This window comes from Nycticebus coucang, chromosome 14, assembly GCF_027406575.1.
Source record: "Nycticebus coucang isolate mNycCou1 chromosome 14, mNycCou1.pri, whole genome shotgun sequence".
In the NCBI taxonomy this organism is placed as follows: domain Eukaryota; kingdom Metazoa; phylum Chordata; class Mammalia; order Primates; family Lorisidae; genus Nycticebus; species Nycticebus coucang.
The window spans coordinates 2,571,940-2,594,505 of record NC_069793.1 but is presented as its reverse complement, the minus strand read 5'-3'; the positions used below and the strand labels follow the sequence as shown (position 1 = coordinate 2,594,505).

Here is a 22,566-nt window from a genome sequence, read left to right as displayed (position 1 = left end):
TCTGTCCAAACCTTTGAGTGCCCTAGGGGTGCAGGCTGGGGGTCAGGACAACTGCAGACTCTACTGTCCCTGTTTCCTCAGCCTTAGGCTCAGTATACAGGCCTGGCAGCTGCTCCCAGATGCAGGGGGCTCACCTGAGAAGGGTATTCACTCTGAGCACAAGGCCCCTGAGGGACCAGATGTCACCCAGGGAGACATGATGCAGACTGAGCCACTGAGCAGGGATTGAAGGGAAGCACTCCAGCTCTGAACCTCCCCAAGTCTTTGGGCAGTTAGTGACCTTCTCTTCTGCCTGGCCTCTGTACACACAGGTGGTGGATGACAAGACAACTGTACCTGCATCAAGCTGACCTCTCACCCAGTGTAGTTCTGACCCTCCCTGAACCCCTGTGAAGTGGATACTACAAAACATCATTTTACAAGTGGGGAAACAGGAGACACAGCTACCTGCCCAAGGTTACCCAGCTAGAATTTGACCTCTGGGGTCTCACCCAGGATTCCCTGCCTTATGCCCCTTGACTTTCTATACATCTCACTGGCTGTGGCCTCCAAAAGTTACGTTCAAGTCCTCCTTGGTGCCTGGGTATGCAACATTTGTAAAGAATATGGAAATAGGGTCTTTGGAGATACACTCATGTTAAGATGAAGTCATGGGGCCCTAATCCAATGAGTCCTTGTAGGAAAAGGAAAAGGAGATAGATAATCCAGCCTGGGCAACCAAGAGACCCAAATCTACAAAAAATAAAGGAAATCAGCTGGGTGTGGGTGGCGGACGTCTGTAGTCCCAACTACTCAAGAGGCTGAGGCAAGAGCTTAAGCCCAAGAGTTCAAGGATGTAGTGAGCAATGATTAAGCTACTGTGCTCCAGCCTGGGTAACAGAGTGAGGCCCTGTCTCTGAAAACAAATAAACAAACGTTAATAACAGAAGACAAAGAAATGCACATAAAGTAAAGCCAGTTGAAGACAGAAGCCACAAGCCAAAGAACCATCAGAAGCTGGGAGAGACAGGAAGGACCCTCCCCCGGAGCTTTTTGTAGAGGGAGAGAGCATTTCCCTGTTGACGCTTTACAGCCTCCAGCACTGTAAAGAACACATTTTTGTTTTTTCTTTTTTTTTTTATTATTATTTTTTTTTTTTGTAGAGACAGAGTCTCACTGTACTGCCCTCGGTAGAGTGCCATGGCCTCAGCAACCTCCAGCTCTTGGGCTTAAGCGATTCTCTTGCCTCAGCCTCCCAAGCAGCTGGGACTACAGGCGCCCGCCACAACGCCCGGCTATTTTTTGGTTGCAGTTTTGGCCGAGGCTGGGTTTGAACTCTCTACCCTCGGCATATGGGGCTGGCGCCCTACTCACTGAGCCACAGGCGCCACCCCATTTTTGTTTTTTCAACCACACAGTTTGGGGTCCTCTGGTACAGCAGCCACAGGAAACTAATACAGCATTCTCAGTGCCCTTACAGATAAAAGAGGCTTTGGGTGGCTGTCACCCCCATTCCTAGGAACCGCTGAAGTGGCCCGAGGGAAAGATGACACCTCCAGCAGGTGCCTGCCCCAAGGAACAGGCCCAGCTTCCCATGGGGCTCCATCCGCCGGGATGACCCCCACACCAGCCCCAACATTCAGTCACAGCCAGATCCAATGACTGCAAATGGATTTGAACTTAATTAAGAGGGAAGACCCTTAAACCTGAAAGCGCTCGGGATTCTTTTCTTTTGTAGTTTACGCCCACCCCACCACCCAAAGCAAAGAGTGATCATTATAGAAAAGACAGAAAACCTTAATAAGGACACTGGGAGCTTGAGAGGATGCATCCTTTCTCCAGAAGCAGACAGACTGAGCACCCCAGGTTTGTAGCCCACCCATGCCCTCAACGCCCCTACCAGGGACCTTGATGAGTTCAAACTTTTACCCGTGTGACTGCACAGAACAGGAATACTCTTGCCAAAAAATCAATTATAAAATGTTTCCCAAATAATCTCACCCAAGGAAAGGGACCGTTTCTTTAAAAAAATGCACAAAAATCAGAGAGACCCCAGCGACAATACTGAGCACGGAAACAACCCGGCCCGGGGATGTTACTTCCTACCCCGCGGGTGGTGCTTTTCCAACCGAGGGACCGGGAGGCCAAGCCCGGGCCAGAAATCCCTCAGCGATCCCTCAACCCCGGCCGGCGAGGCCACCTGGCAGGCGGGCGAGGAGGGCGCGGGCGCGCACGCCCATGACGTCAGACTCATCTGCATACAGCTCGGCGTCCCTCTCGACGGCTTCTGATTGGTCACCGCTCGCGGCGTGGAGGCGTAGTTGACTTGCGCCTCCCTCTTCCAACCGCAGCCCGCCTTGTTCTCGGAGGGCGGAGTCAGGATGCTCAACCAATGGGAGAAGGTGTTGTTGGCGGCCACGGCGGCGCAACCCCAAAGCAAGCAGAGGTACTGTCGCAGCCACTGCTGCAGGAGGCGTGAGGTGCGGGTTGCGGGTTCTTGGCTGGTAACGGCGCGCTGGGACTGGTGGCCAGGGCGGGGGATGGCGGGAGAGTGGCGGGGATGGGGCCCCGACCCGGGGCGCGGCGGGCCGAGCGGCGGCCGCCATCTCGGGTAGCCGCAGGCCCGCGGGCAGCCAGGCAGGGGCGGGGCCGTGTCCTATCAGCCCGGACTGTGGCGGTGCCTGGCCCGCGGGCCGGGACGCGGGCCGGGCGCCCTCTCCGCCTTGAAGGTCAGGGGCGCTTTGTTCTGCGCCGCGGGTAGCTGCGGTTCCAGCGCGGGGCGGGCGGGCCTGCAGGGCGTCAGCTCCCGGAGAAGGTGAGGACCACGGGCGGCCGGCCCTGCGAGCGCTCAAATCTCCCGCTGGTCGCCCCGGCCCACGTGCTGTGACTCGGAAGCGAGGCCCAAGAGCTTTTGCCCGAGTTTTTTGCCCTGCGAGACAGGCTGAAGGCCTGCGCTCCCCGTTCGTAAGGTGGACACGGCCGGAGACTTTTCGTGTTCGGAAGTTGAGTTTTCCGTGGGCGATTGTCGCGAGCCCCTCTGTTCAGGCCAGGTTAACTGTGGTGGTTATTTCTAAAATTCATGTGACAGAGCGTCTTTGACAAGGAGAAAAGATTTTTTTTTTTTTTGGTGTTTCTTAGCTGTTGTTGGGAGCTCTGCAGGGAGAGCGAGGTGGTGGCTACATGGGCTCCCCAAAGAGGAGAACTGGGCCTAAGTGGCCTCGGACTAAAGTGCTGAGGGGACTTGGTTTACCCAGTCAAGGTGGGCATCAAGTCTGCTTTACTATTAAAACCATATTTCAAAAGGGAAAAATAAACTTTTTAGAAGAATTTAATCTGTACATGTTATGGATGGGAAAGTCCCATGCGTTCCATTCAGTTCAGAGATAGAGAAGTTACATTTATCTTTCTTTTCTTTTCTTTCTTTTTTTTTTTGAGACAGAGTCTCACGCTGTTGCTCTTGGTAGAGTACTGTGGCGTCACAGCTCACAGCAACCTCCAACTCTTGGGCTTAAGCGATTCTCCTGCCTCAGCCTTCCAAGTAGCTGGAACTACAGGCACCCGCTATTTTTTTGTTGTAATTGTCATTGTTGTTTGGCAGGCCCAGGCTGGGTTTGAACCCTCTATCTTCGTTGTATGTGGCTGGCCCTAGCTGCTGACCTACAGGCGCCGAGCCAATATAATGACTTATTAAAGGGGACAAAACTTGTGATTAAAACCTAAATCTGTGCAATTTTAACTTTGCTCAGAAATATTGAGGAGATGAAAGAAGTTTTAATGAAAAGTTACATTTTCATCATTGTGTTAAGCCTAACTAAACTCTAGTTTATGAAGATTTGAGTTAGTTGGTCTTTTCCATCTCAGAATTCTGTTACTCCACGGAATACCAAATGCTTCCTCTAGTAGAATCTTGAGATTTTTTTAGAATAGAATGAATAGTTGCTAGTGAAATAAATAATGCAAGATGAACCTCAGAGAAAGGAAGAGTGTTGATAGACTTGATACATTCCAAATATTAAATAAGTGACTAAAGAAGAGGGAGATGATTTAAAGATTATTTATTTTTATTTTATTATTATTATTATTTAGTTTTTGGCCAGGTCTGGGTTTGAACCCACCACCTCTGGCGTATGGGGCTGGCACCCTGCTCCTTTGAGCCACAGGCACTGCCCCTATTTATTTTTGTTTTTTATTTTTCATTTTTTTAATTGTTTTGCAGTTTTTGGCCGAGGCTGGGTTTGAACCCACCACCTCCTGTACATGGGACCAGAGCCCTACTCCTTTGAGCCACTGGTGCCACCCAAGATTAATTATTTAGTAGCAATTCATTTGTTGATGTGGAGTTGGCAGGAAAAAAACCCTGAAAATGAATTTTCTCAGTTTATTAGCTGCTTCTTCACTTTTTGTGATACAAGTGAAAGTTTTTCTTTGATCTTGAGAAGGTAAATGACTGAATTTCTTCTGAGAACTACAAAGATCAATGGAATAAGACCTTTTTGGTCAGTAAATATATTTCTGTAAAACTCTGTAGTCACAAAAGGGTCCTATTTTGTAGATGAAATAGATACAAGAATTACATGCTTTTTAAGTTTAGTTAGGGATTTTTTTTTTTTTTTTTTTTATACAGGCTCTGTGTTGCCCAGGTTGATTTCCTGGGCTCAAGCAGTCCTCCCACCTCAGTCTACCTAGTAGCTTGGATTACGCTGCTCCCCCCCCCCCCCAGTTTAATGATAATTTGATTAGAATTTTAAGACCTCTTTTTTTCTTTGAGACAGAGTCTTACTGTGTTGCCCCCTGTAGAACGCTGTGGTGTCATAGCTCACAGCAACCTCAAAACTCTTGGGCTTAAGTGATTCTCTTGCCTTAGCCTCCCAAGTAGCTGGGACTACAGGTGCCTGCCACAATGCCCAGCTGTTTTTTGGTTGCAGTTGTCATTGTTGTTTGGCAGGCCTGGGCTGGTTCGAACCCACCATCTCCGGTGTATGTGGCTAGTGCCCTAGCCACTTAGCTACAGGTGCCAAGCCTTAAGGCCTCTTCTTGTGGTACGATTTTATAAATAATTTTAACACTTTATTGTTGCCTTAAATAGCTGTTATTACACATATTTGCAGCTCCCCCTCATTGAGGAGTATTACTGATTCAGAATGTCTGCAGTTATTTGTGCTCTTGTATAGTAACATCTAAACATTTGTGAATTTTGTGGTATAAGCTTTGAATCATGTACTGTTTTTCAAAGTGAATATAGAGTATAACTGAATTAATTATTTGAATTTTTTGCAATGGTAAAAAAAATGATCCTGTCATTTTGGGGTTTGATAACCCTGGTAAACTGAATTCTAAAAAGACTACATGTGGCTGGGTGCCGTGGCTCATGCCTGTAATCCTAGCACTCTGGGAGGCTGAGGTGAGTGGATTGCTTGAGTTCACAGGTTGAGACCAGCCTGAGCAAGAGTGAGATCCTGTCTCTAAAATTAGCCGGGTGTTGTGGCAGGCGCCTGTAGTCCCAGGTACTTGGAAGGCTGAGGCAAGACAATCGCTTGAGCCCAAGAGTTTGAGGTTGCTGTGAGCTATGAGGCCATGGTACTTTACTAAAGGCAACAGAGTGAGACATTGTCTCAAAAAAAAAAAAAAGACTACATGGGTGGGCACCTCCAGTTCAATGGTTACAGTGCCTCCGGCCTGGGCCTGCTTTAAAAAAAAAAATATATATATATATATGTATATATATTTGGGGATGTCATCCTCAAAATGTACTAGGTATTGCATTTTCTGAATTATCCATTTAGATGATAAGACTCTTCTGTGAGCCGGGCGTGGTCATTGCACTCTGGGAGGCTAAGGTGGGCGGATGGTTTGAGTTCACAGGTTGGGGACCAGCCTAAGCCAGAGTGAGACACCCCCTCCACCACCACTCCCATCTCTACAAAGTAGCTGGGTATTGTCCTGGGCACCTGTAGTTCCAGATACTCAGGAGGCTGAGGCAAGAGAATTGTTTGAGCCCAAGAGTTTGAAGTTGCTGTGAGCTACTCTACCAAGGACGACAAAGTGAAACTCTGTCTCAAAAAAAAAAAAGGATTCTGGGCGGCGCCTGTGGCTCAAAGGAGTAGGGCGCAGGCCCCATATGCCGGAGGTGGCAGGTTCAAGCCCAGCCCCTGCCAAAAACTGCAAAAAAAAAAAAAGATTCTTTTGTGGAATTCTGAGTTTAGAAATTGTTACCTGTATGAAATAATTCATAGAGATTAAGTATTTAGTGATGGGGGTGTGTTCATTGCCACTTTATAGTCTGAATTTATACTTGAATCTTAATACATGTATTTTCAATAACCTGTCAGGTTTTTAGTAGCCTCTTTTTGAGAGCATATTAATTCCTTGTGTTGGGAATAGGATTCAAATAGTGCTTCCACTTTTCTTTTGGGTAGGTGATAGTCTCTAGCATCAGGAGGAGGTGACTTCAAATATATACATATGTATAATGGCATAATGGAGTCAAAATTACTTCATTTTTATTTTTGAGACAGTCTCATTCTGTCTCCTTGGGTAGAGTGCTGTGGTGTCATAGCTCACAGCAACCTCAGACTCCTGGGTTGGGTAATCCTCTTGTCTCAGCCTCCATAGGAGCTGGGACTATAGGCACCCACCTCAATGCTTTTTCTGTTTTCAGTAGAGACGGGGTCTTGCTCTTCCTGTTTTTTTTTTTTTTTTTTAAGACAGAGCCCCAAGCTGTTGCCCTGGGTAGAGTGCCGTGGCATCACAGCAACCTCCAACCCCTGGGCTCAAGCAATTCTCCTGCCTCCACTTCCCAAGTAGCTGGGACTACAGGCGCCCACCACAACGCCCGGCTATTTTTTGGTTGCAGCCGTCATTGTTGTTTGGCCGGCCCAGGCTGGATTCAAACCCGCCAGCTCCGGTGTTTGTGGCTGGTGCGTTAGCCACTTGAGCCACAGGCGCTGAGCCATTGCTCTTCCTTTTGGTGTCGAACTCCTAAACTAAAGCAGTCTACCCTCCTTGGTCTCCCAGAGTGCCAGGATTATAGGTATGAGCCACAGCGGCCGGCCAAAATGACTTATTTTAGTAGGTGTATTTCTTTCCTTTTGTTTTCTGCAATTTAAAAACGTTGTGGCAAGTTTATATTGTAATTCCAAAAATTTTGCCAGGGAACCTAAAATTTGGGATTTATTTGGGGAGAAAAATAATCTTATGGGCAAAAGATTGATTTAAATTCCCTAAGGCCTAAGGGCCATCAGCTGTATGCCATTAACTACCTAAAACCAGTTCTCCCAGTGATGACCTATTCTTGAATAATAAGGCAGCCACAATGAGCTTGTTGGGAGTTTAGTCTGAGATTGCTAGCTAAGGAGTGTTTACTTTTTGTTCGTTTAAAGAGAAATGTGTTTTAGGCATCCAGAGTGAAAGGCTGATATTACTGTTGATGCTTCTGCCATTGCGCTGATAGGAAGTAGCCAGTGCAGTATCTCTGTAGGAAACCGTCTACATTCAGCTTCAGCTTACTTTTCCTTGGAACTCCTTGTTAGCAAATATGTGCCTCCCTGAACAACAGTTGTGAGATTTGTGTTTGAGTGCATAGTGATGGGAAACCCATATTGATGGGTAGATAGTAAAGAATAAAGTTGCTGAGCAATAGTTTGTAGCCTGGCATAGTATCTCATGCCTATAACTCCAGGACTCTGGGAGGCTGAGGAAGGAGGATTGCGTGAGGCCAGGAGTTCAAACCAGCCTGGGCAACATAATAAGACCTTGTCTCTACAAAAAAAAATAGAAGAGCCGGGCTTGGTGGTTGTACCTGTGGTAGTCCTGGTTACTCTGGAGGCTGAGGTGGGAGGATTGCTGGAGCCCAGGAGTGCATAGCTGCAGTGAGCTATGATCACGCCACTGCACTTCAGCCTGGGAGACAGAGCAAGATACTGTCTCAAAAAAAAAAAAATAATAAAATAAAAAAACTGATGATGATATGGGTTTGTTTTCATTTGACATCGTTTGCTACCCTGCCTTCTCTTGCCATTGAATTTTAAATTCAGTAGTGAGGTATTGTATTTTTGCTGTTTGAAAACTACAAAACATAGCTTCTGTGAACTTTACCTTCTTATCTTGACCACTCTATGTAGTCTTAGACTTCCCCTTATGAATATACTCTGTCAGCTCTTAAAATTAAGTGTGTTTCCGGCCAGGTATAGTGGCTCACGCCTGTAATCCTAGCATTCTGAGAGGCCAAGGCGGGTGGATTGCTTGAGATTATGGGTTCAAGACCATCCTGAGCAAGAGTGAGACCCCATCTGTACTAAAAATAGAACTAAGGCAAGAGGATCGCTTGAGCCCAAGAATTGGAGGTTGCTGTGAGCTATGATGATGCCACAATACTCTACCCAGGGCAATGGCTTGAAACTGTCTCAAAAAAAAAAAAAAAAAAAAAAACCTCTTCCATCCCATGACCTTCAGAGTTTTTTAAAAAAACATACTGTGCATTGTATCATTATCCCAGAAAGCCTGTTCAAAAACAAGGTGAGGCTGGATATGGTGGCTCACACTTGTAATCCCAGCACTTTGGGAGGCTAAGGCAGGAGGATCACTTGAGCTCAGGAGTTCCAGGCTATATTGCTCTGTGATCACACCACTGCATTCCTAACCTGGGCAACAGGTGGAGACCCTGTCTTTAAATTTTTTTAAAAAAAGTTTAAATACTGCCTCCATGCCCATAGCACAGTGGTTACAGTGCCAGCCACATACGAGTCTGGTGGGTTTGAAATCGGCCTGGGCCAGCTAAACAACAATGACAACTGCAAAAAAAATAGTTGGGCGTTGTGGCAGATTCCTGTATGTAGTCCCAGATCCTTAGGAGGCTGAGGTAGGATAATCGCTTAAGCCCAAGAGTTTGAGGTTGCTGTGAACTATCATGCCATGGCACTCTACCGAGGGTGACATAATGAGACTCTGTCTCAAAAAACAAGTTTAAAAACCAAGATGAGGTGATTTTTGTTTAATAGTTTTGTGATAAAAAGAACGACGTATATACATATATACATATGATATATACACTTTACGATAAATACACACATTGTATAGGTATCATGATTCACTTGTTTATTCAGTTATCACGAAGTAGCTTTCAGTCTATTTTTATTTCTTCCTGAGCACTTTCTAGGTGCTGGGGTCTTGCACTGAATAAAAGACAGAAGAAGCCCTTGCTCTCATGTCTGCATTGGGAGACACCAAGTTAGATGGGGGTAGGTGCTTTTGAGAAAAAAAAGTATTGAGGATTTTGGTGGTTGCAGTTTGAAATAGAGAGGGAAACACCTTGCTGACAAGGTACAGGATGTCTTTAAATATGTCGTGGTTTAAGAAAACTTCTAAACACATTGGTCAGTCATACACTAACCAACTGCCTGGCAAGAGGGTGAGGAGAGGGGATGGAAGAGAGAGGAGTGTAGCCACATTACAAGCAGAGGTGTCACAGTATCACTTTCCTACAGTGCGTTCTCTGTATTCACATATTAAGAGTGCTTTCTTTCTTTTTTTAATTTTTATTTTTGAGAGAGTGTTACTGTGTCACCCTCGGTAGACTGCTCTGGTGTCACAGCTCACAACAACCTCAAACTTTGGGCTTAAGCAATTCTCTTGCCTCCCAAGTAGCTGAGTCTATAGGCGCCTGCCGCAACACCCGGCTATTTTTCTGTTGTAGTTGTCATTTTTGTTTGGCAGGCTGGAGCTGGGTTTGAACCTGCCACATACACTTGAACCCAGGTGTATGTGGCCGGGGCCCTTACCACTGAGCTACAGGCGCTGAGCCTTAAGAGGGCTTTCTTTCTTTCTCTTTTTTTTTTGCAATTTTTGGCCGGGGCCAGGTTTGAACCCACCACCTCCAATATATGGGGCCGGTGCCCTACTCCTTGAGCCACAGGTGCCACCCCTTAAGAGGGGTTTCTAAAATCAAACTTGGTTATGACAGTCATTTATTTGCTCAAAACCCTTCCACAGTGCTAAAGTTATCAGCATAACAAATGATGCCTCATGATTCTGTTTCATAGTATATGTTATTTCCAGCTATTATTCACATGAGGTACTTCGAAGCACTGAAATGTTTCTTTCTCCTTTTAGAATATCCTACCACCTTTAAGATTAGATAGTTCATATTTAAACTGTAAGATGCTGTTGAGTTTTATTACTGTTATGAAATCTGGGGCCTTGGTCTTTGAGAAGATGGACCACTGTTGTCTGGTGGTAGTTAATTCTGTAGGTCTTGTAAGCAAACATGATTAAGGAAATATTTTTACCCTGTGTCTTCAGAAACTGCTTGGGACTGGAAAAGGTGTGTGTGGCGTCCCTGGTGCCATGCTTTATTCAGGTCACACGCAGGGAAACTGTCATTCACCCACAATGAATTAATGAAACAGGAATTTTCTGCAACCTATTTCATGCCAAGTGCTATATGCTGGGCCCTAGGGCAGGTGTATCAAGCAAATAGACAGGGTCCCTGCCCTATTAGAACTTGTTCTTCAGTGGGAAGATGAACATGTATTATTCATTCTTTGTTTCTTTTGAGACAGTCTCATTTTGTCACCCTCAGTAGAGTGCCATGGTGTTATAGCTCACAGCAACCTCAAACTCTTGGGCTCACGTGATTCTCTTGCCTCAGCCTCCTGAATAGCTGAGACTACAGGCACCCACCACAAAACCTTGCTAGTCTTTTTTTTTTTTTTGGAGTTTTTGGCCGGGGCTGGGCTTGAACCCACCTCCGGCATATGGGGCTGGTGCCCTACTCCTTTGAGCCACAGGCGCCGCCCCAAAACCTGGCTAGTCTTTAGAGACCGGGTCTTGCTTTTGCTCACGCTGATCTCCAACTCCTGAGTTCAAGCAATCCACTTACCTTGGCCTCCCAGAGTGCTGGTATTATAGGTGTGAGCCACTGCACCTGGCCCCAGAATTAACTTTTGATACTAGGGAGTGGTAAATGTAGACTAAATAAGGAGTCTTCTGGCCAGAGGCAATATAAGTGAAACCAAACTGTCTCAGGGTTTCGTATATTTGCTAAGCTTTGTAGGTGGAGACATTGGGACATTTGGTTTTTAGAGATAGGGTAAGGTCTCCATCACCTGGGCTGGAATGCAGTGACACCATCATGGCTTACTGCAGCCTTGAACTTACAGTCTCAAGGGATCCTCCTGTCTCAGCCTTCTGCCTACAGGTGGGAGCCATTGCACTTGGGCCCCAAATTTTTATACATATACGTATATATATATATATATATGTATAAAAATATGTGTGTAAATATATGTATGTTTGGAGACAGAGTCTCACTATGTCGCCCTCAGTGGAGTGCTATGGCATCATACCTCACAGCAACTTCAAACTCTTGGGCTTTAGCAATTCTCTTGCTTCAGCCTCCCAACTAGCTGAGACATGAGCGCCTGCCACAATGCCTGGCTATTTTGTTGTTGTTGTTGTTGTCAATATTTTTTATATGGCCCTGGCTGGGTTTAAACCCACTAGCGCCAAGTGCATGTGGGCTGGCACCCTAACCACTGAGCTACGGTCACCCAGCCTACATATGTTATCTTAGTAAGTCAGAGATCCTCAGTGTCCACAGGAGATAACCAAGGTTGGGCACAGTGGCTCACACCTGAAATCCTAGCATTTTGGAAGGCCAAGGCAAGAGGATTGATTGAGGCCAGGAGTTCAAGACCAGCCTGGCCAATATAGTAAGATATAAAAAAAAAATCTTATTTATTTGTAGTTTCTTCTTTTTTTCCCCCTTTTTTTGGAGACAAGGCCTCACTCTCTCACCAGGGCCATAGTACATTGGCATCATCATAGTTCACTATAACCTCCAACTGTTGAGCTCAAGTAATCTTCCTGGTTCAGCTTTCCAAGTAGCTGGGACTATAGGTGTGCACCACTACATCCTGCTAATTTTAAATTTTTTGTAGAGATGGGGTCTCACTATATTGCTCAGCCTGATATTTCTAGTTTCTTTAATAAGATCAAGGAGTTGCAAGTGTGTGTGCGTGTACTCACGTACAGAAGGTGTCATTGTTCAAATCCGTTATTTTGTTTTTCTCTATCCTTGATTTAGCACTTTTTCCCCCTTTTCCTTTTCTTTTCTTGAGACAGGGTCTGTTTCTGTAGCCCAGGCTGGTGTATAGTGGTGTAGTCACAGCTTGCTTACTGCAACTTAGAACTTGTGAGTTCAAGTGATTTCCCCCTACCTCGGCTTCCTGAGCAGCTGGACTACAGGCTCATACCACCATGCCTGGCTGATTTTTCAAAAGTTGTTTTTGTAGGCTCGGCGCCTGTTGCTCAGTGGATAGGGCGCTGGCCACATGCACTGGGGCTGGTGGGTTCGAATCTGGCCCAGGCCTGCTAACCAACAATGACAATAACAACAAAAAATAGCCAGGCATTGTGGTAGGCGCCTGTAGTCCCAGCTAGTTGGGAGGTTGAGGTAAGAGAATCGCTAAAGCCCAAGAGTTTGAGGTTGCTGTGAACTGTGACAATGGCATTCTACCAAAGGTGACATAATAAGACTCTGCCTCAAAAAAAAAAAAAAAAAAAAAAAAAGTTGTTTTTGTAGAGGCAGAGTCTCACTATGTTGTTAAGGCTAGTCTCAAATTCCTGGCTTCCACATCCTCCTGCATTGGCCTCCCAAAGTGCTGGGATTACAAGTGCAAGCCACTGCATCTGGCCTCTTTAGGAATATTTTTTGTTGGATTTGACTTAACTATTTTATCATGTCAGCAAAAATAGTATTGAACCGCACATGCCTTCACATAAATGAAAATTAAATGAATCATTGCATCAGTGGCTTCTGTTAAGTTAGAATAGGTGTCATGCTATTAAAAGGTGAACCTCTTTGTGCATTCAACAGATACTTATTGTGCCAGGAGCTGAGCCAGGCTCTGGGTCGTAGTGAACTGGATAGGGAGGGAGTGTTTTCACACTTCATTTCTAGATGCAGGAAATTTGGGGGGCATGCTGCTGCACAGGGGCAGGGTTGTGACCCTGACCGAGCTGTTGCTTGTCATCTGTCTGACACCAGCAACAGAATCTTTAACTGAGCGGGGAGAAGCAATAAGAAGTAAAGTAGCTGGCAGGGAAAGGTCAAAAGGCTCTGGAGCCCCAAGTGCAGGTTTGACTGTAACAGCTGTGTGACAGGGTAGCATTATTATGGGTTCCTATCACTAATTTTATTGTAGAGATAAGACAGATTAGAATTGATGTTATTCTGAAGTCTTGTCATTTTAGTGCCACTAAGAATAATTTTTTTTTTTGAGATAGAGTCTCACTATGTTGCCCTTGGTAGAGTGCTGTGACGTCATAGCTCACAACAGCCTCCAACTCTTGGGCTTAAACGATTGTCTTGCCTCAGCCTTCCAGTAGCTGGGACTACAGGTGCCCACCACAATGCCCAGCTATTTTTTGTTGTTCTTGCAGTTGTCATTGTTGTTTTAGCATTAAGAATAATTTTTATAAAAAAAAAAAAGAATAACTTTTATGAGTAAAATCTGAATGTAATGAATGCACAGATCCTTAGTGTATAAGAAAATGAGTTTTGATAAATATATACACCCAGGTATCCTCAGTCGAGACCTAGAACGTTTTTATAACTCCAAAAAGTTCCTTCCCCTTTCAGGTAAATCTACCTCCCATAGACAGTCCTGTTAGAGATAACATTTGAACAGATGTTTTTGTTTGTGAATATAATTATTACAATTCTTTTTAATTTGTAGGGATAAAAACATTCAGATGGCAGATAACAGGTAAGTGAAGTAGATTAGTTTGTTAAAAGAGTTAACGAGCCCTAGCCATTCCTGGTAACACTGCTGGATGAGACGCACGCGTTCAGGCTCTGGCTGGTGGGATGTGTGTTTTTAGCCTACAAAAAAAATTGTTTCAGACATAAACAATGTCTCATGTTGATACTTACAAACTTTTTATGGAAAGTGATCATTTTCCTCCCCAAGTTTTAACACCCTTGGGGTGAAGTTGTGTAATTGATTTTTTTTTACCAGCCTAATGTTCTATAGGCATCAGCAGTCAAGTGAAAGACTTTGTTCTGTGAATTGTTTGACAGACATTTTTGGTTATATTTATTTTTGATGAGGGAGGTATGTCCAGGCCTCTTTGAAAACTATTAGACCTATTGAAGTCTCATTGTTTTTAGAGACTTTGCATAGCTAGCTTTACAGAGCCATTTTGGGCATTGTTTTATTGGGTAGGCTTCTTTGCTTTCATCACATGAGCAGCTGATCAAATGGTGGTGGGCAGGCGGGTGGTTTGTTTTGAAGGTCAGGAACAGAATTTTTGAGGAAATAAACTGTAGAAATGAAAGCTATATAAAAGCTTTGATGAGGGTTGAGAAAACTATGTGGGGTGGCATATGCAGCAAGAAGGTGTGAAGTGGTAGAATATTATTTTAATAACAGCGAAGCATCTCTTTGTTAACAGATATGCCTTGCAGCAGTTCTCTTCCACCCAGATCTGAGGTCACTGTAGAGATACCTCTTAATATGTAAAAAAAAAAAATGTATATTTGTGCCATTTTTTAGAACGTTCTTTGAAATAATACTTTTAAACATAACTGTTTTAGTTTTTCAGATGGGGTTCCTTCAGATTCCGTGGAAGCTGCTAAAAATGCAAGTAATGCAGGTCAGTTTGCTACATGTGAAAAATTAAGTAAAGGATTACTATACTTCAGTGAATTTTAGGAAAACTAGAGTAATTAAGATGAATATCAGTACCTCATTTAAAATTGTTTTTATTGTGGCAAGCTCAGACTCTACAAAAGAGGATAGTATAGTGTACCTCCTCATACCTACCTGTACTCAGCTTTAATATTCATTAATAAATGACTAGTCTTTTTTCTTATTTTATTTTGAGACATAGGATCTTGCTATGTTTCTAGGCTGTTCTCAAATTCCTGGCTCATGTAATCCTTCTGCGTGAGCCTCCCCACTAGCTAAGACTACAGGTGTGGGCCACCATCTTGACCCTTAACTTTCCTTCCCCTGGCGGTTTTGAAGCAAATCCCAGATTTATCATTTTGCCTGTAAATTCACAGAGTGATATCTTTTCCCTATTAAAAAAAAAAATCTACATATATGAGGTCAGACAATTCAGTTTGCAAACTCATCTTAGAAAAAGTTCTCCAGGCTGGGCATCTGTGCTAAGTGGTTAGGGTGTCAGCGGCCTCATGCACTGGGGCTGGTGGGTTCAAACCCAGCCCAGGCCTGCTAAACAAACAAACAAAAAAAGAAAAAAAACAGCCAGGCGTTGTGGCAGGTGTCTAGTCCTAGCTACTAGGGAGGCTGAGACAAGAGAATTGCTTGAGCCCAAGAGTTGAAGGTTGCTGTGGGCTATGACGCCATGGCACTCCACAGAGGACGACATAGTGAGACTCTGTCTCAATAAAAAAAGAAAAAGTGCTTCATACCTTATTGCTGAATATCAGTACGGTCACCTTCAAAGTGCTCCCCTGGGAATCCCTGCACCAGTGCTAGTGGCTCATGCACCCTTCAAAGCAGTTTTGGAACTCTTTCTGAAATGGCCATCAGAGCTGATGTCGTACGAGGCCTGACAAATAAGTTCACAAACTAATCCTAGGACAGTGTTCCATGCCTCATATCACTGCAGTCACCAAATGGCCAAAGGGAACACTGCGAAGGTGACTGTGGTGATACTCAGATTTATAATATTTCCATTGTTCTTCAGGTATCTCCCCACCTTTTTTTAATCTTTCTTTACATTGACACATTGGAACACTCTGGGCCACAGTTGCCTTGCAGAATGCCCACAATCTGGATTTGACTGGTTGTTTCCTCCTGATGAGATTCATAGTGAACATTTTGGCAAGAATGCCACAAGGGTGACCTTATTCAGTAGGCCCCTCCCTGGGAATGCTGAGATTGATGATTTGGTTAAGATGTTAGAGGTGCAAGTTGGATGTAGTGGCAGGCGCCGGTAGTCGCAGCTACTTGGGAGGCAGAGGCAAGAGAATCACTTAAGCCCAAGAGCTTGAGGTTGCTGTGAGCTATGACACTACAGCACTCCACCCAGGGCAATAAAGTAAGACTCTGTCTCAAAAAAAAAAAAAAAAGAAAAATAAAGATGTTAGAAGTGCTAGATGATTCTATAATATAAACAGCTGAGAGATGAGGTGGGAAGAAAGAATAAAATAGGCTAAATTTAGGATAACTGGGAATTGAAACTTGGAGAAATGAATCGTGAACAGCTCTGCTATGTTAACACATTGTTGACCAGCAATTTTATGCAGAAACTATTCATGTTACTGGGTAACTTTGTGACTGGTCAGCAGTGTGTTAAGATGGTATCTGCTGAATGCCTCTCATTTTGGGAACAGTTTTTCAGGTACACAGAATGTCCTCTTGTCCTCCAGTTTCCCACAGTGGCATCAGCACCCGTGGATGATCCTTGTCTCATCCAGTGATCACACCGGTGGTTACAAATGGGTGTTCTTCCACTTCTACCAGTCCTGGTAGATATCACATGTTAAAGAAGAACTTTCGTTCCCTTTATTTTACTGTCACTACAGACTTGTGAAAGTTTGCTTTATTCAGTATGTTATCAGTTGCTGTCATTTTTCTTTTTGGTGTACAAATTCTCCCACTTAGCCCTTGGGAGTCCCTTCAGGCTGGCTTCTAAGTCCTTTTGGTATGTTCTTGTTGGTTTTTGAGGACTTCTAGCTTTGTAGCACAGTGTAGTATTCCATTTTTCCTGGAGCTTTCCTTACCTAGTCCTGGCATCCACCATTTTCCAAGGGCTCTCGTTCCTTTTAGTGAGGAAATATACCTAGATACCAAAATATAGATACTAGGTATCATTGTTTCTAGGCCCTGTCAAGTGGACAGTGAGAGGAGTATAAATTTTTATATACAAAGGGTGCCACAAATATGTGTACACATTTTAAGAAAGGAAAAAACTATATTAAAATTTTTTAATGCTCAATGGGCAGCGCCTGTGGCTCAGTGAGTAGGGCTCTGGCCCCATATACTGAGGGTGGCAGGTTCAACCTAACCCTGGCCAAACTGCAACCGAAAAATAGCCGGGCATTGTGGCGGGCGCCTGTAGTCCCAGCTGCTTAGGAGGCTGAGGCAAGAGAATCGCCTAAGCCCAAGAGCTGGAGGTTGCTGTGAGTCCTGTGACATCATGGCACTCTACTGAGGGTGGTAAAGTGAGACTCTGTCTCCACAAAAAAAAAAAAAAAAAATTTTTTTAATACTCGTCATATTTGACTTCTGCAGTTACTAGAGAGGCAAGATAAAATACATAAGATAATAAATGCTATTGGTATATATTGGCAATACAGTTTTAAGACACTTTTTCCTTTCTTAAAATGTGTGTATATGTTTTTGTGCCCTGTGTGTGTGCCTGTAATATTTATGTATTACTCACATACTGTATGTGTTAGATACACATACACAATGCTTCCTACAGTTATAAATGTTAAAATTGGATGCCTGCTTGGCATTCAATCATATCATGAGAGAAAGCTCAAGTATGTGCTGCCTTTTGAATGAGGGAAGGATGCTAAAGTTGAACTTACATATTGTGTCATTAGAGGGAAATCATGGGGTGTTGAGCCATTCTGTGGTCACAGCTAAGTGAAAGGACAGTCACTATGCCCACTGGATCTCATTTATTTACTGGGAAATGAGCTTTTAAATCCAGACAGCATAGTATTGTAAAGTTAGTACAGGTGTGAGTAAGCAGGAAAGGGAGTGGGGTGGTCAGTAGGGCTCCCTGGAGGAGTGGGTTTGGGCAGAAGGGCTCTAGGCAGAGGCCTGCAGGATGTGTGAGGGAGACTGGAAGGAGCAGTGCTGTCAGAGAGCGAGTCCAAGACAGGCCCTCCTGGACCATTGTGGCCCACAGTGACATAATGTGCGAGGGCACCAGTGAACACTGTTACACTTTGAAGAATTGATTTTGTCCCTGTCCTTGACTCCTAGACACCACAGTGAGACTTGAGGGAGAGGTGAGGTGAGTGGAATAGATCACCTGGACATAGTAGTTAGTCATGTCCTCAGTTAGGAGGTTGGAGCTTAAATAGCCACAGGTTCAAACTGGGAATCTAGGTATTTCTTCAGTAGATATGTAACCACCCACCAGGTGAGTAACAGTACTAAATGCTTTTAAAATGAATTGTAATTATTAAACAGATGTCTCTAAGAAGTCACTTGGCATATGTATTTAGAAATAAAGGTAGCTAAGCAAAACTGTGGAGATATATGTTGATGATTTTTGACTCTTAGTTATTGTGTGCTAGGCACATTTTAATATTTTTGGTCTTTTTAACTCTTTATAGAAAAACTTACAGATCAGGTGATGCAGAATCCTCAAGTTCTTGCAGCTTTACAGGAACGACTTGACAATGTCTCTCACACCCCTTCCAGCTACATTGAGACGTAAGTGTGCTGTGAATAAGGCCTGATGCAACTTGAAGAAACAAAAGGAAAACAAAGAAAGAACCATTTTACAGTTCCTCAGAGTAGGAGTGGATATGTTTCCATTCCACAGAGGTTGCCTGCCAAGCCAGGCACTGGGATTGGAGATCCCTGCCCTGTGCTTGGGATCAGGGTCTGCCTGGTGGGTGGAATGACGTGGCATGTGGAGTGGTCTGGTGGGAAGTGCATGGTGCTGTCCAGTGGAGGTTTAGAGGATTTCACAGGTCATCTGAGTTGGGTAGGACAAGGAGTGGCCAAGGACAACACGGGCCTCCTAAACTAGCCTAAGGCAACCATTTCTCCTTGGCTCGCTATGGAAGCCTACAATACCAATGCCTTTGCCTTGTTATAAGAGGCCTGTGTCCTAGATATGTGTATTGCACGGTGTACACAGTAAGGGTGTTTATTTTGGGAACCCAGGATGGCTCTTCACAGGGCCTGTTTTTCTTCCTCCTGGAAGGCAGTGGGCTCCATCTACAGTGAGGTCAGGGCATGGTCTAATGGGTGTTCCTGCACTCTTCCCTACACAGGGCTTGTTGATGTCCCCCATGGCAGATATAAGGGAGAAGGACACTTGGGAAGGACCCCATTTAGAGGGTTTTCTGGGGATTACTTAGTGTGTAAAGTTTTTCAGTATTTTTTTGCAGACTAAATCTAGGGAATGTAGCAGTACTAGTGGGAGCTATAGCAGTGGAGAGCAAGGAATGGCTTGCATTGTCTGGTTTTAGAAACTGGGTAGTGGGGTGGCATTCATGGAGAGGAGCTGCAGGAATTGGGAGCAAGTTATTGTGGGACTGGAATTGGTTCCTAATGGCTATATTATAGGAGAAGTACTGGAGGAATGAGGTGTGGTTGGTGTGAATGACAGGCGACAGGTTGGGGGGACACCAGGGGCCAGTTTGGCATTTTTTGTCTTCGAAAAACTATAATTGTGTATTCAGTGCAGAAAGGTAAAGTGTCCATGTGTGTCTACCATTAAATTCTTGTGCTTTTCTCTCGTTGTCGTCTACTAGCAGCAGTTCTAGAATCGGAAACATTGGTTAAGAGTCTTCGCTTAAGGACCGTTAGTTTGAAGTAGCCATGGATATGGTTAACGCAAGACAGTGGTCCTTTATGATTTAAGGCAGTTGTTCCAGTACTTTCCAACAGTGTGTGTGTGAGAGAGAAAGAGTTGCCTGGACTCTGCCGTGTATTGTTGGGGGATAAGTAAAACTGCTTAGTCTGGAGCCAGCCTCACGCTTCAGTGTCTATTCAGTCTGACCCGATGGCTATCGGTCTGTGATGAGGCCTGGAATCTGCTCTTAATTGCACATGACTGTAACCAAGGGCTTTATTTTAAACAAATACTATCAATGGGGGGCAAGACATGATTGCAAGAGGGACTTTACCTAACAATTGCAATCAGTGTAACTGGCTTATTGTACCCTCAATGAATCCCCAACAATAAAAAACAAAAAAACAAATACTATCGATGGGTTAAAAATCAGTTTTTTCTTCTGATTTTTAAAAGTAATGCATAAAAACTAAACAATATTTTAAAATACAGAACAATTAAAAGGCAAATAAGAGAAAAATGTCCGAGTTCGTTTCTCAGATTTTCTTCCTTGGTATGGTAATATTCCTGGACAGTGTGATTACAAACAGGATGTGTTTGAATACTGTTCAACTTGCCATTCTTCCCACCTGTTTTTTTTTTTCGAGGCAGAGTGCTAGGGCCTCAGCCAAGTTCAGAGCAACACCAAACTCCTGGGTTTAAGCAATCCTCCTGCCTTAGCCTCCCAAGTAGAATAGGCATTCACCATGACATCTGGTTAATTTTTTTTCCTATTTTTAGTAGAGATGGAGTCTTGCTCTTGTTCGGGCTGGTCTTGAAGCCCTGAGCTCAAGGGATCCTCCTGCCTCAGCCTCCCAGAGTACTAGGATTATAGATGTAAGCCACCACTGGCCTTTTTCCACTTTTTTTCTTTTTCTTTTCTTTTCTTTTAGACAGTCTCACTTTGTCGCCCTCTGTAGAGTGCTGTAAAATCACAGCTCACAGCAACCTCCAACTCTTGGACTTAAGCAATTCTCTTGCCTCGGCCTCCCAAGTAGCTGGGACTACAGGCGGCCACCACAACGCCCGGCTATTTTTTTGTTGCACTTGTTTAGTTGGCCTGGGCTGGGTTGGAACCCGCCATCCTCAGTGTATGTGGCTGGCGCCGTAACCACTGTGCTACGGGTACCAAGCCCACTTTTTTTCTTTTAGAAATAATCTGTCAATGGGCACACTAGCATAAATAGTTGATTATTTTCTTAAGATAAATTCTTTTTTTTTTTTTTTCTTTTTGCAGTTTTGGCCGTGGCTGGGTTTGAACCCACCACCCCTGGTATTTGGGGCTGGCTCCTTACTCCTTGAGCCACACGTGCCGCCCCTTAAGATAAATTCTTAGAAGTAGAATTACTGGATCTGAAAAACATTCTTAGTGTTTCTATCTCCCCATAGGAAAGACGAACCAATCAGGCTTCATTGTCCTCAGCCTCATAAAATATAGGTGTTTTGATTTTTAGTTGTCACTTTGGTAAGGAAAAAATGAGAGTTCTTATAAATATACATTCCTTTGGATACTTTATGAGATTGAACCTTTCTTTAATGTTTGGCAATTTGTGTTTTGTCTTTTCTAAATTAACTTTAATGAAGAAAAACTAGCCAGGCATGATGGCATATGCCTGTACTCCCAGTTACTTGGGAGGCTGAGGCAGGAGGATCACTTGAGCCCAAGAGTTTGAGGTTGCTGTGAGCTATGATGCCATGGCACTCTACCCAGGGTGACAGAGTGAGACTCTGACTCAAGAAAAAAAAAAAAGCATGTTGTCTTACTTTGCAGGCATAAAGATGTTTATTTACTATTCCCTCTTTTAGTTTACCTAAAGCAGTTAAAAGAAGAATTAATGCATTGAAACAGCTTCAAGTGAAATGTGCTCATATAGAAGCCAAGTTCTATGAAGAAGTTCATGACCTGGAAAGGAAGTATGCAGTATTATACCAGCCTCTCTTTGACAAGGTGGGGAGTTTTGTCAATAATGACAGTACACAAGTGCTCATTGACTTACCATGCTGTTATGTTCCAGTAAATTTACAGGAAGGTGAAGATACCCTAAGTCAAAAATGCATTCTGTACACCTAACCTATCAAACATCATAGCTTAGCCTAGTAGTATCTTAAAAATACTCAGAACACGTCATTATCCTACAGTTGGACAAAATCATCTAGCACAATGCCTATTTTATAGTAAAGGAAAGTGTTGAGCATCTTATGTAATTTATTGAGTACTATACTGAAAGTGAAAAACTGAATTGGTTGTGTAGGTACCTGAAATACGGTATTAATAAATACATACGACTTTTGCACCATCATAAGTGGAGAATCTTAAGTTAAATATTATAAATCATCTGCATTTTAATTCTTTCTTTAGGTAAAACATCCAGATTTACCCAGTGAATCATTCAATGTTTTTCTTTGAGCCCTAGTAGTTACAATCTTAATTCAGTTATAAAATGTGCAGTTTTCAGAGTTTTTTCAGAGGCATTTATTTATAAACTTACCTTAAGTTTGAGTTTCCAAATAACCTAACAATTCTAATAAGGTCTCATTTTTATATAGAGAAGAGAATTTATCACTGGTGATGTTGAGCCAACAGATGCAGAATCAGAATGGCATAGTGAAAATGAAGAGGAAGATAAATTGGCTGTAAGTTGTTTTTTTTTAATAAGCATACTTGTATTCTATTTTAATACTGCTAGAAGTAAGGAGTTTTTTTTTTTTTTTTTTTTGATGATTTTTAATCATCGATAGAAAGTACTTCTAGGCCAGGCATGTTGGTTCATACCTGTAATTCCAACACACTGGGAGGCCAAGGTGGGTGGATTGCTTGAGCTCAGGAGTTTAAGACCAGCCTGAACAAGAATGAGACATCATCTATACCAAAGGAAAAATTAGCTAGGTATGATGCTGTAGTCCCAGTTACTCAAGAAGCTAAGGAAGGAAGATTGCTTGAGCTCAGGAGTTTGAGGTTGCAGTGAGCTTTGGTGAAGCCACCACAGCCTTTTTCTGGTGACAGGTGCTGTTCTAGTGCCTTAGAAA

At 43.7% G+C, this 22,566-nt stretch overlaps 1 protein-coding gene across 5 annotated transcripts in view; it reads left to right on the top strand.

Annotated features, from left to right (window-relative positions):
- Positions 1-2,393: 2,393 nt before the first annotated feature.
- NAP1L4 (nucleosome assembly protein 1 like 4) overlaps positions 2,394-22,566 on the top strand; it is a 48,851-nt gene continuing 28,678 nt past the window's right edge. The window contains exons 1-6 of one of the 5 annotated variants that reach the window (XM_053559763.1): positions 2,394-2,459; positions 13,716-13,745; positions 14,576-14,634; positions 18,308-18,407; positions 21,346-21,487; positions 22,087-22,173. In XM_053559763.1, the coding sequence (XP_053415738.1) occupies positions 13,732-13,745; positions 14,576-14,634; positions 18,308-18,407; positions 21,346-21,487; positions 22,087-22,173 (402 nt within the window). In that variant the 5' untranslated portion in view covers positions 2,394-2,459; positions 13,716-13,731. The other 4 variants (XM_053559764.1, XM_053559766.1, XM_053559765.1 and 1 more) reach the window with 4 other exon arrangements.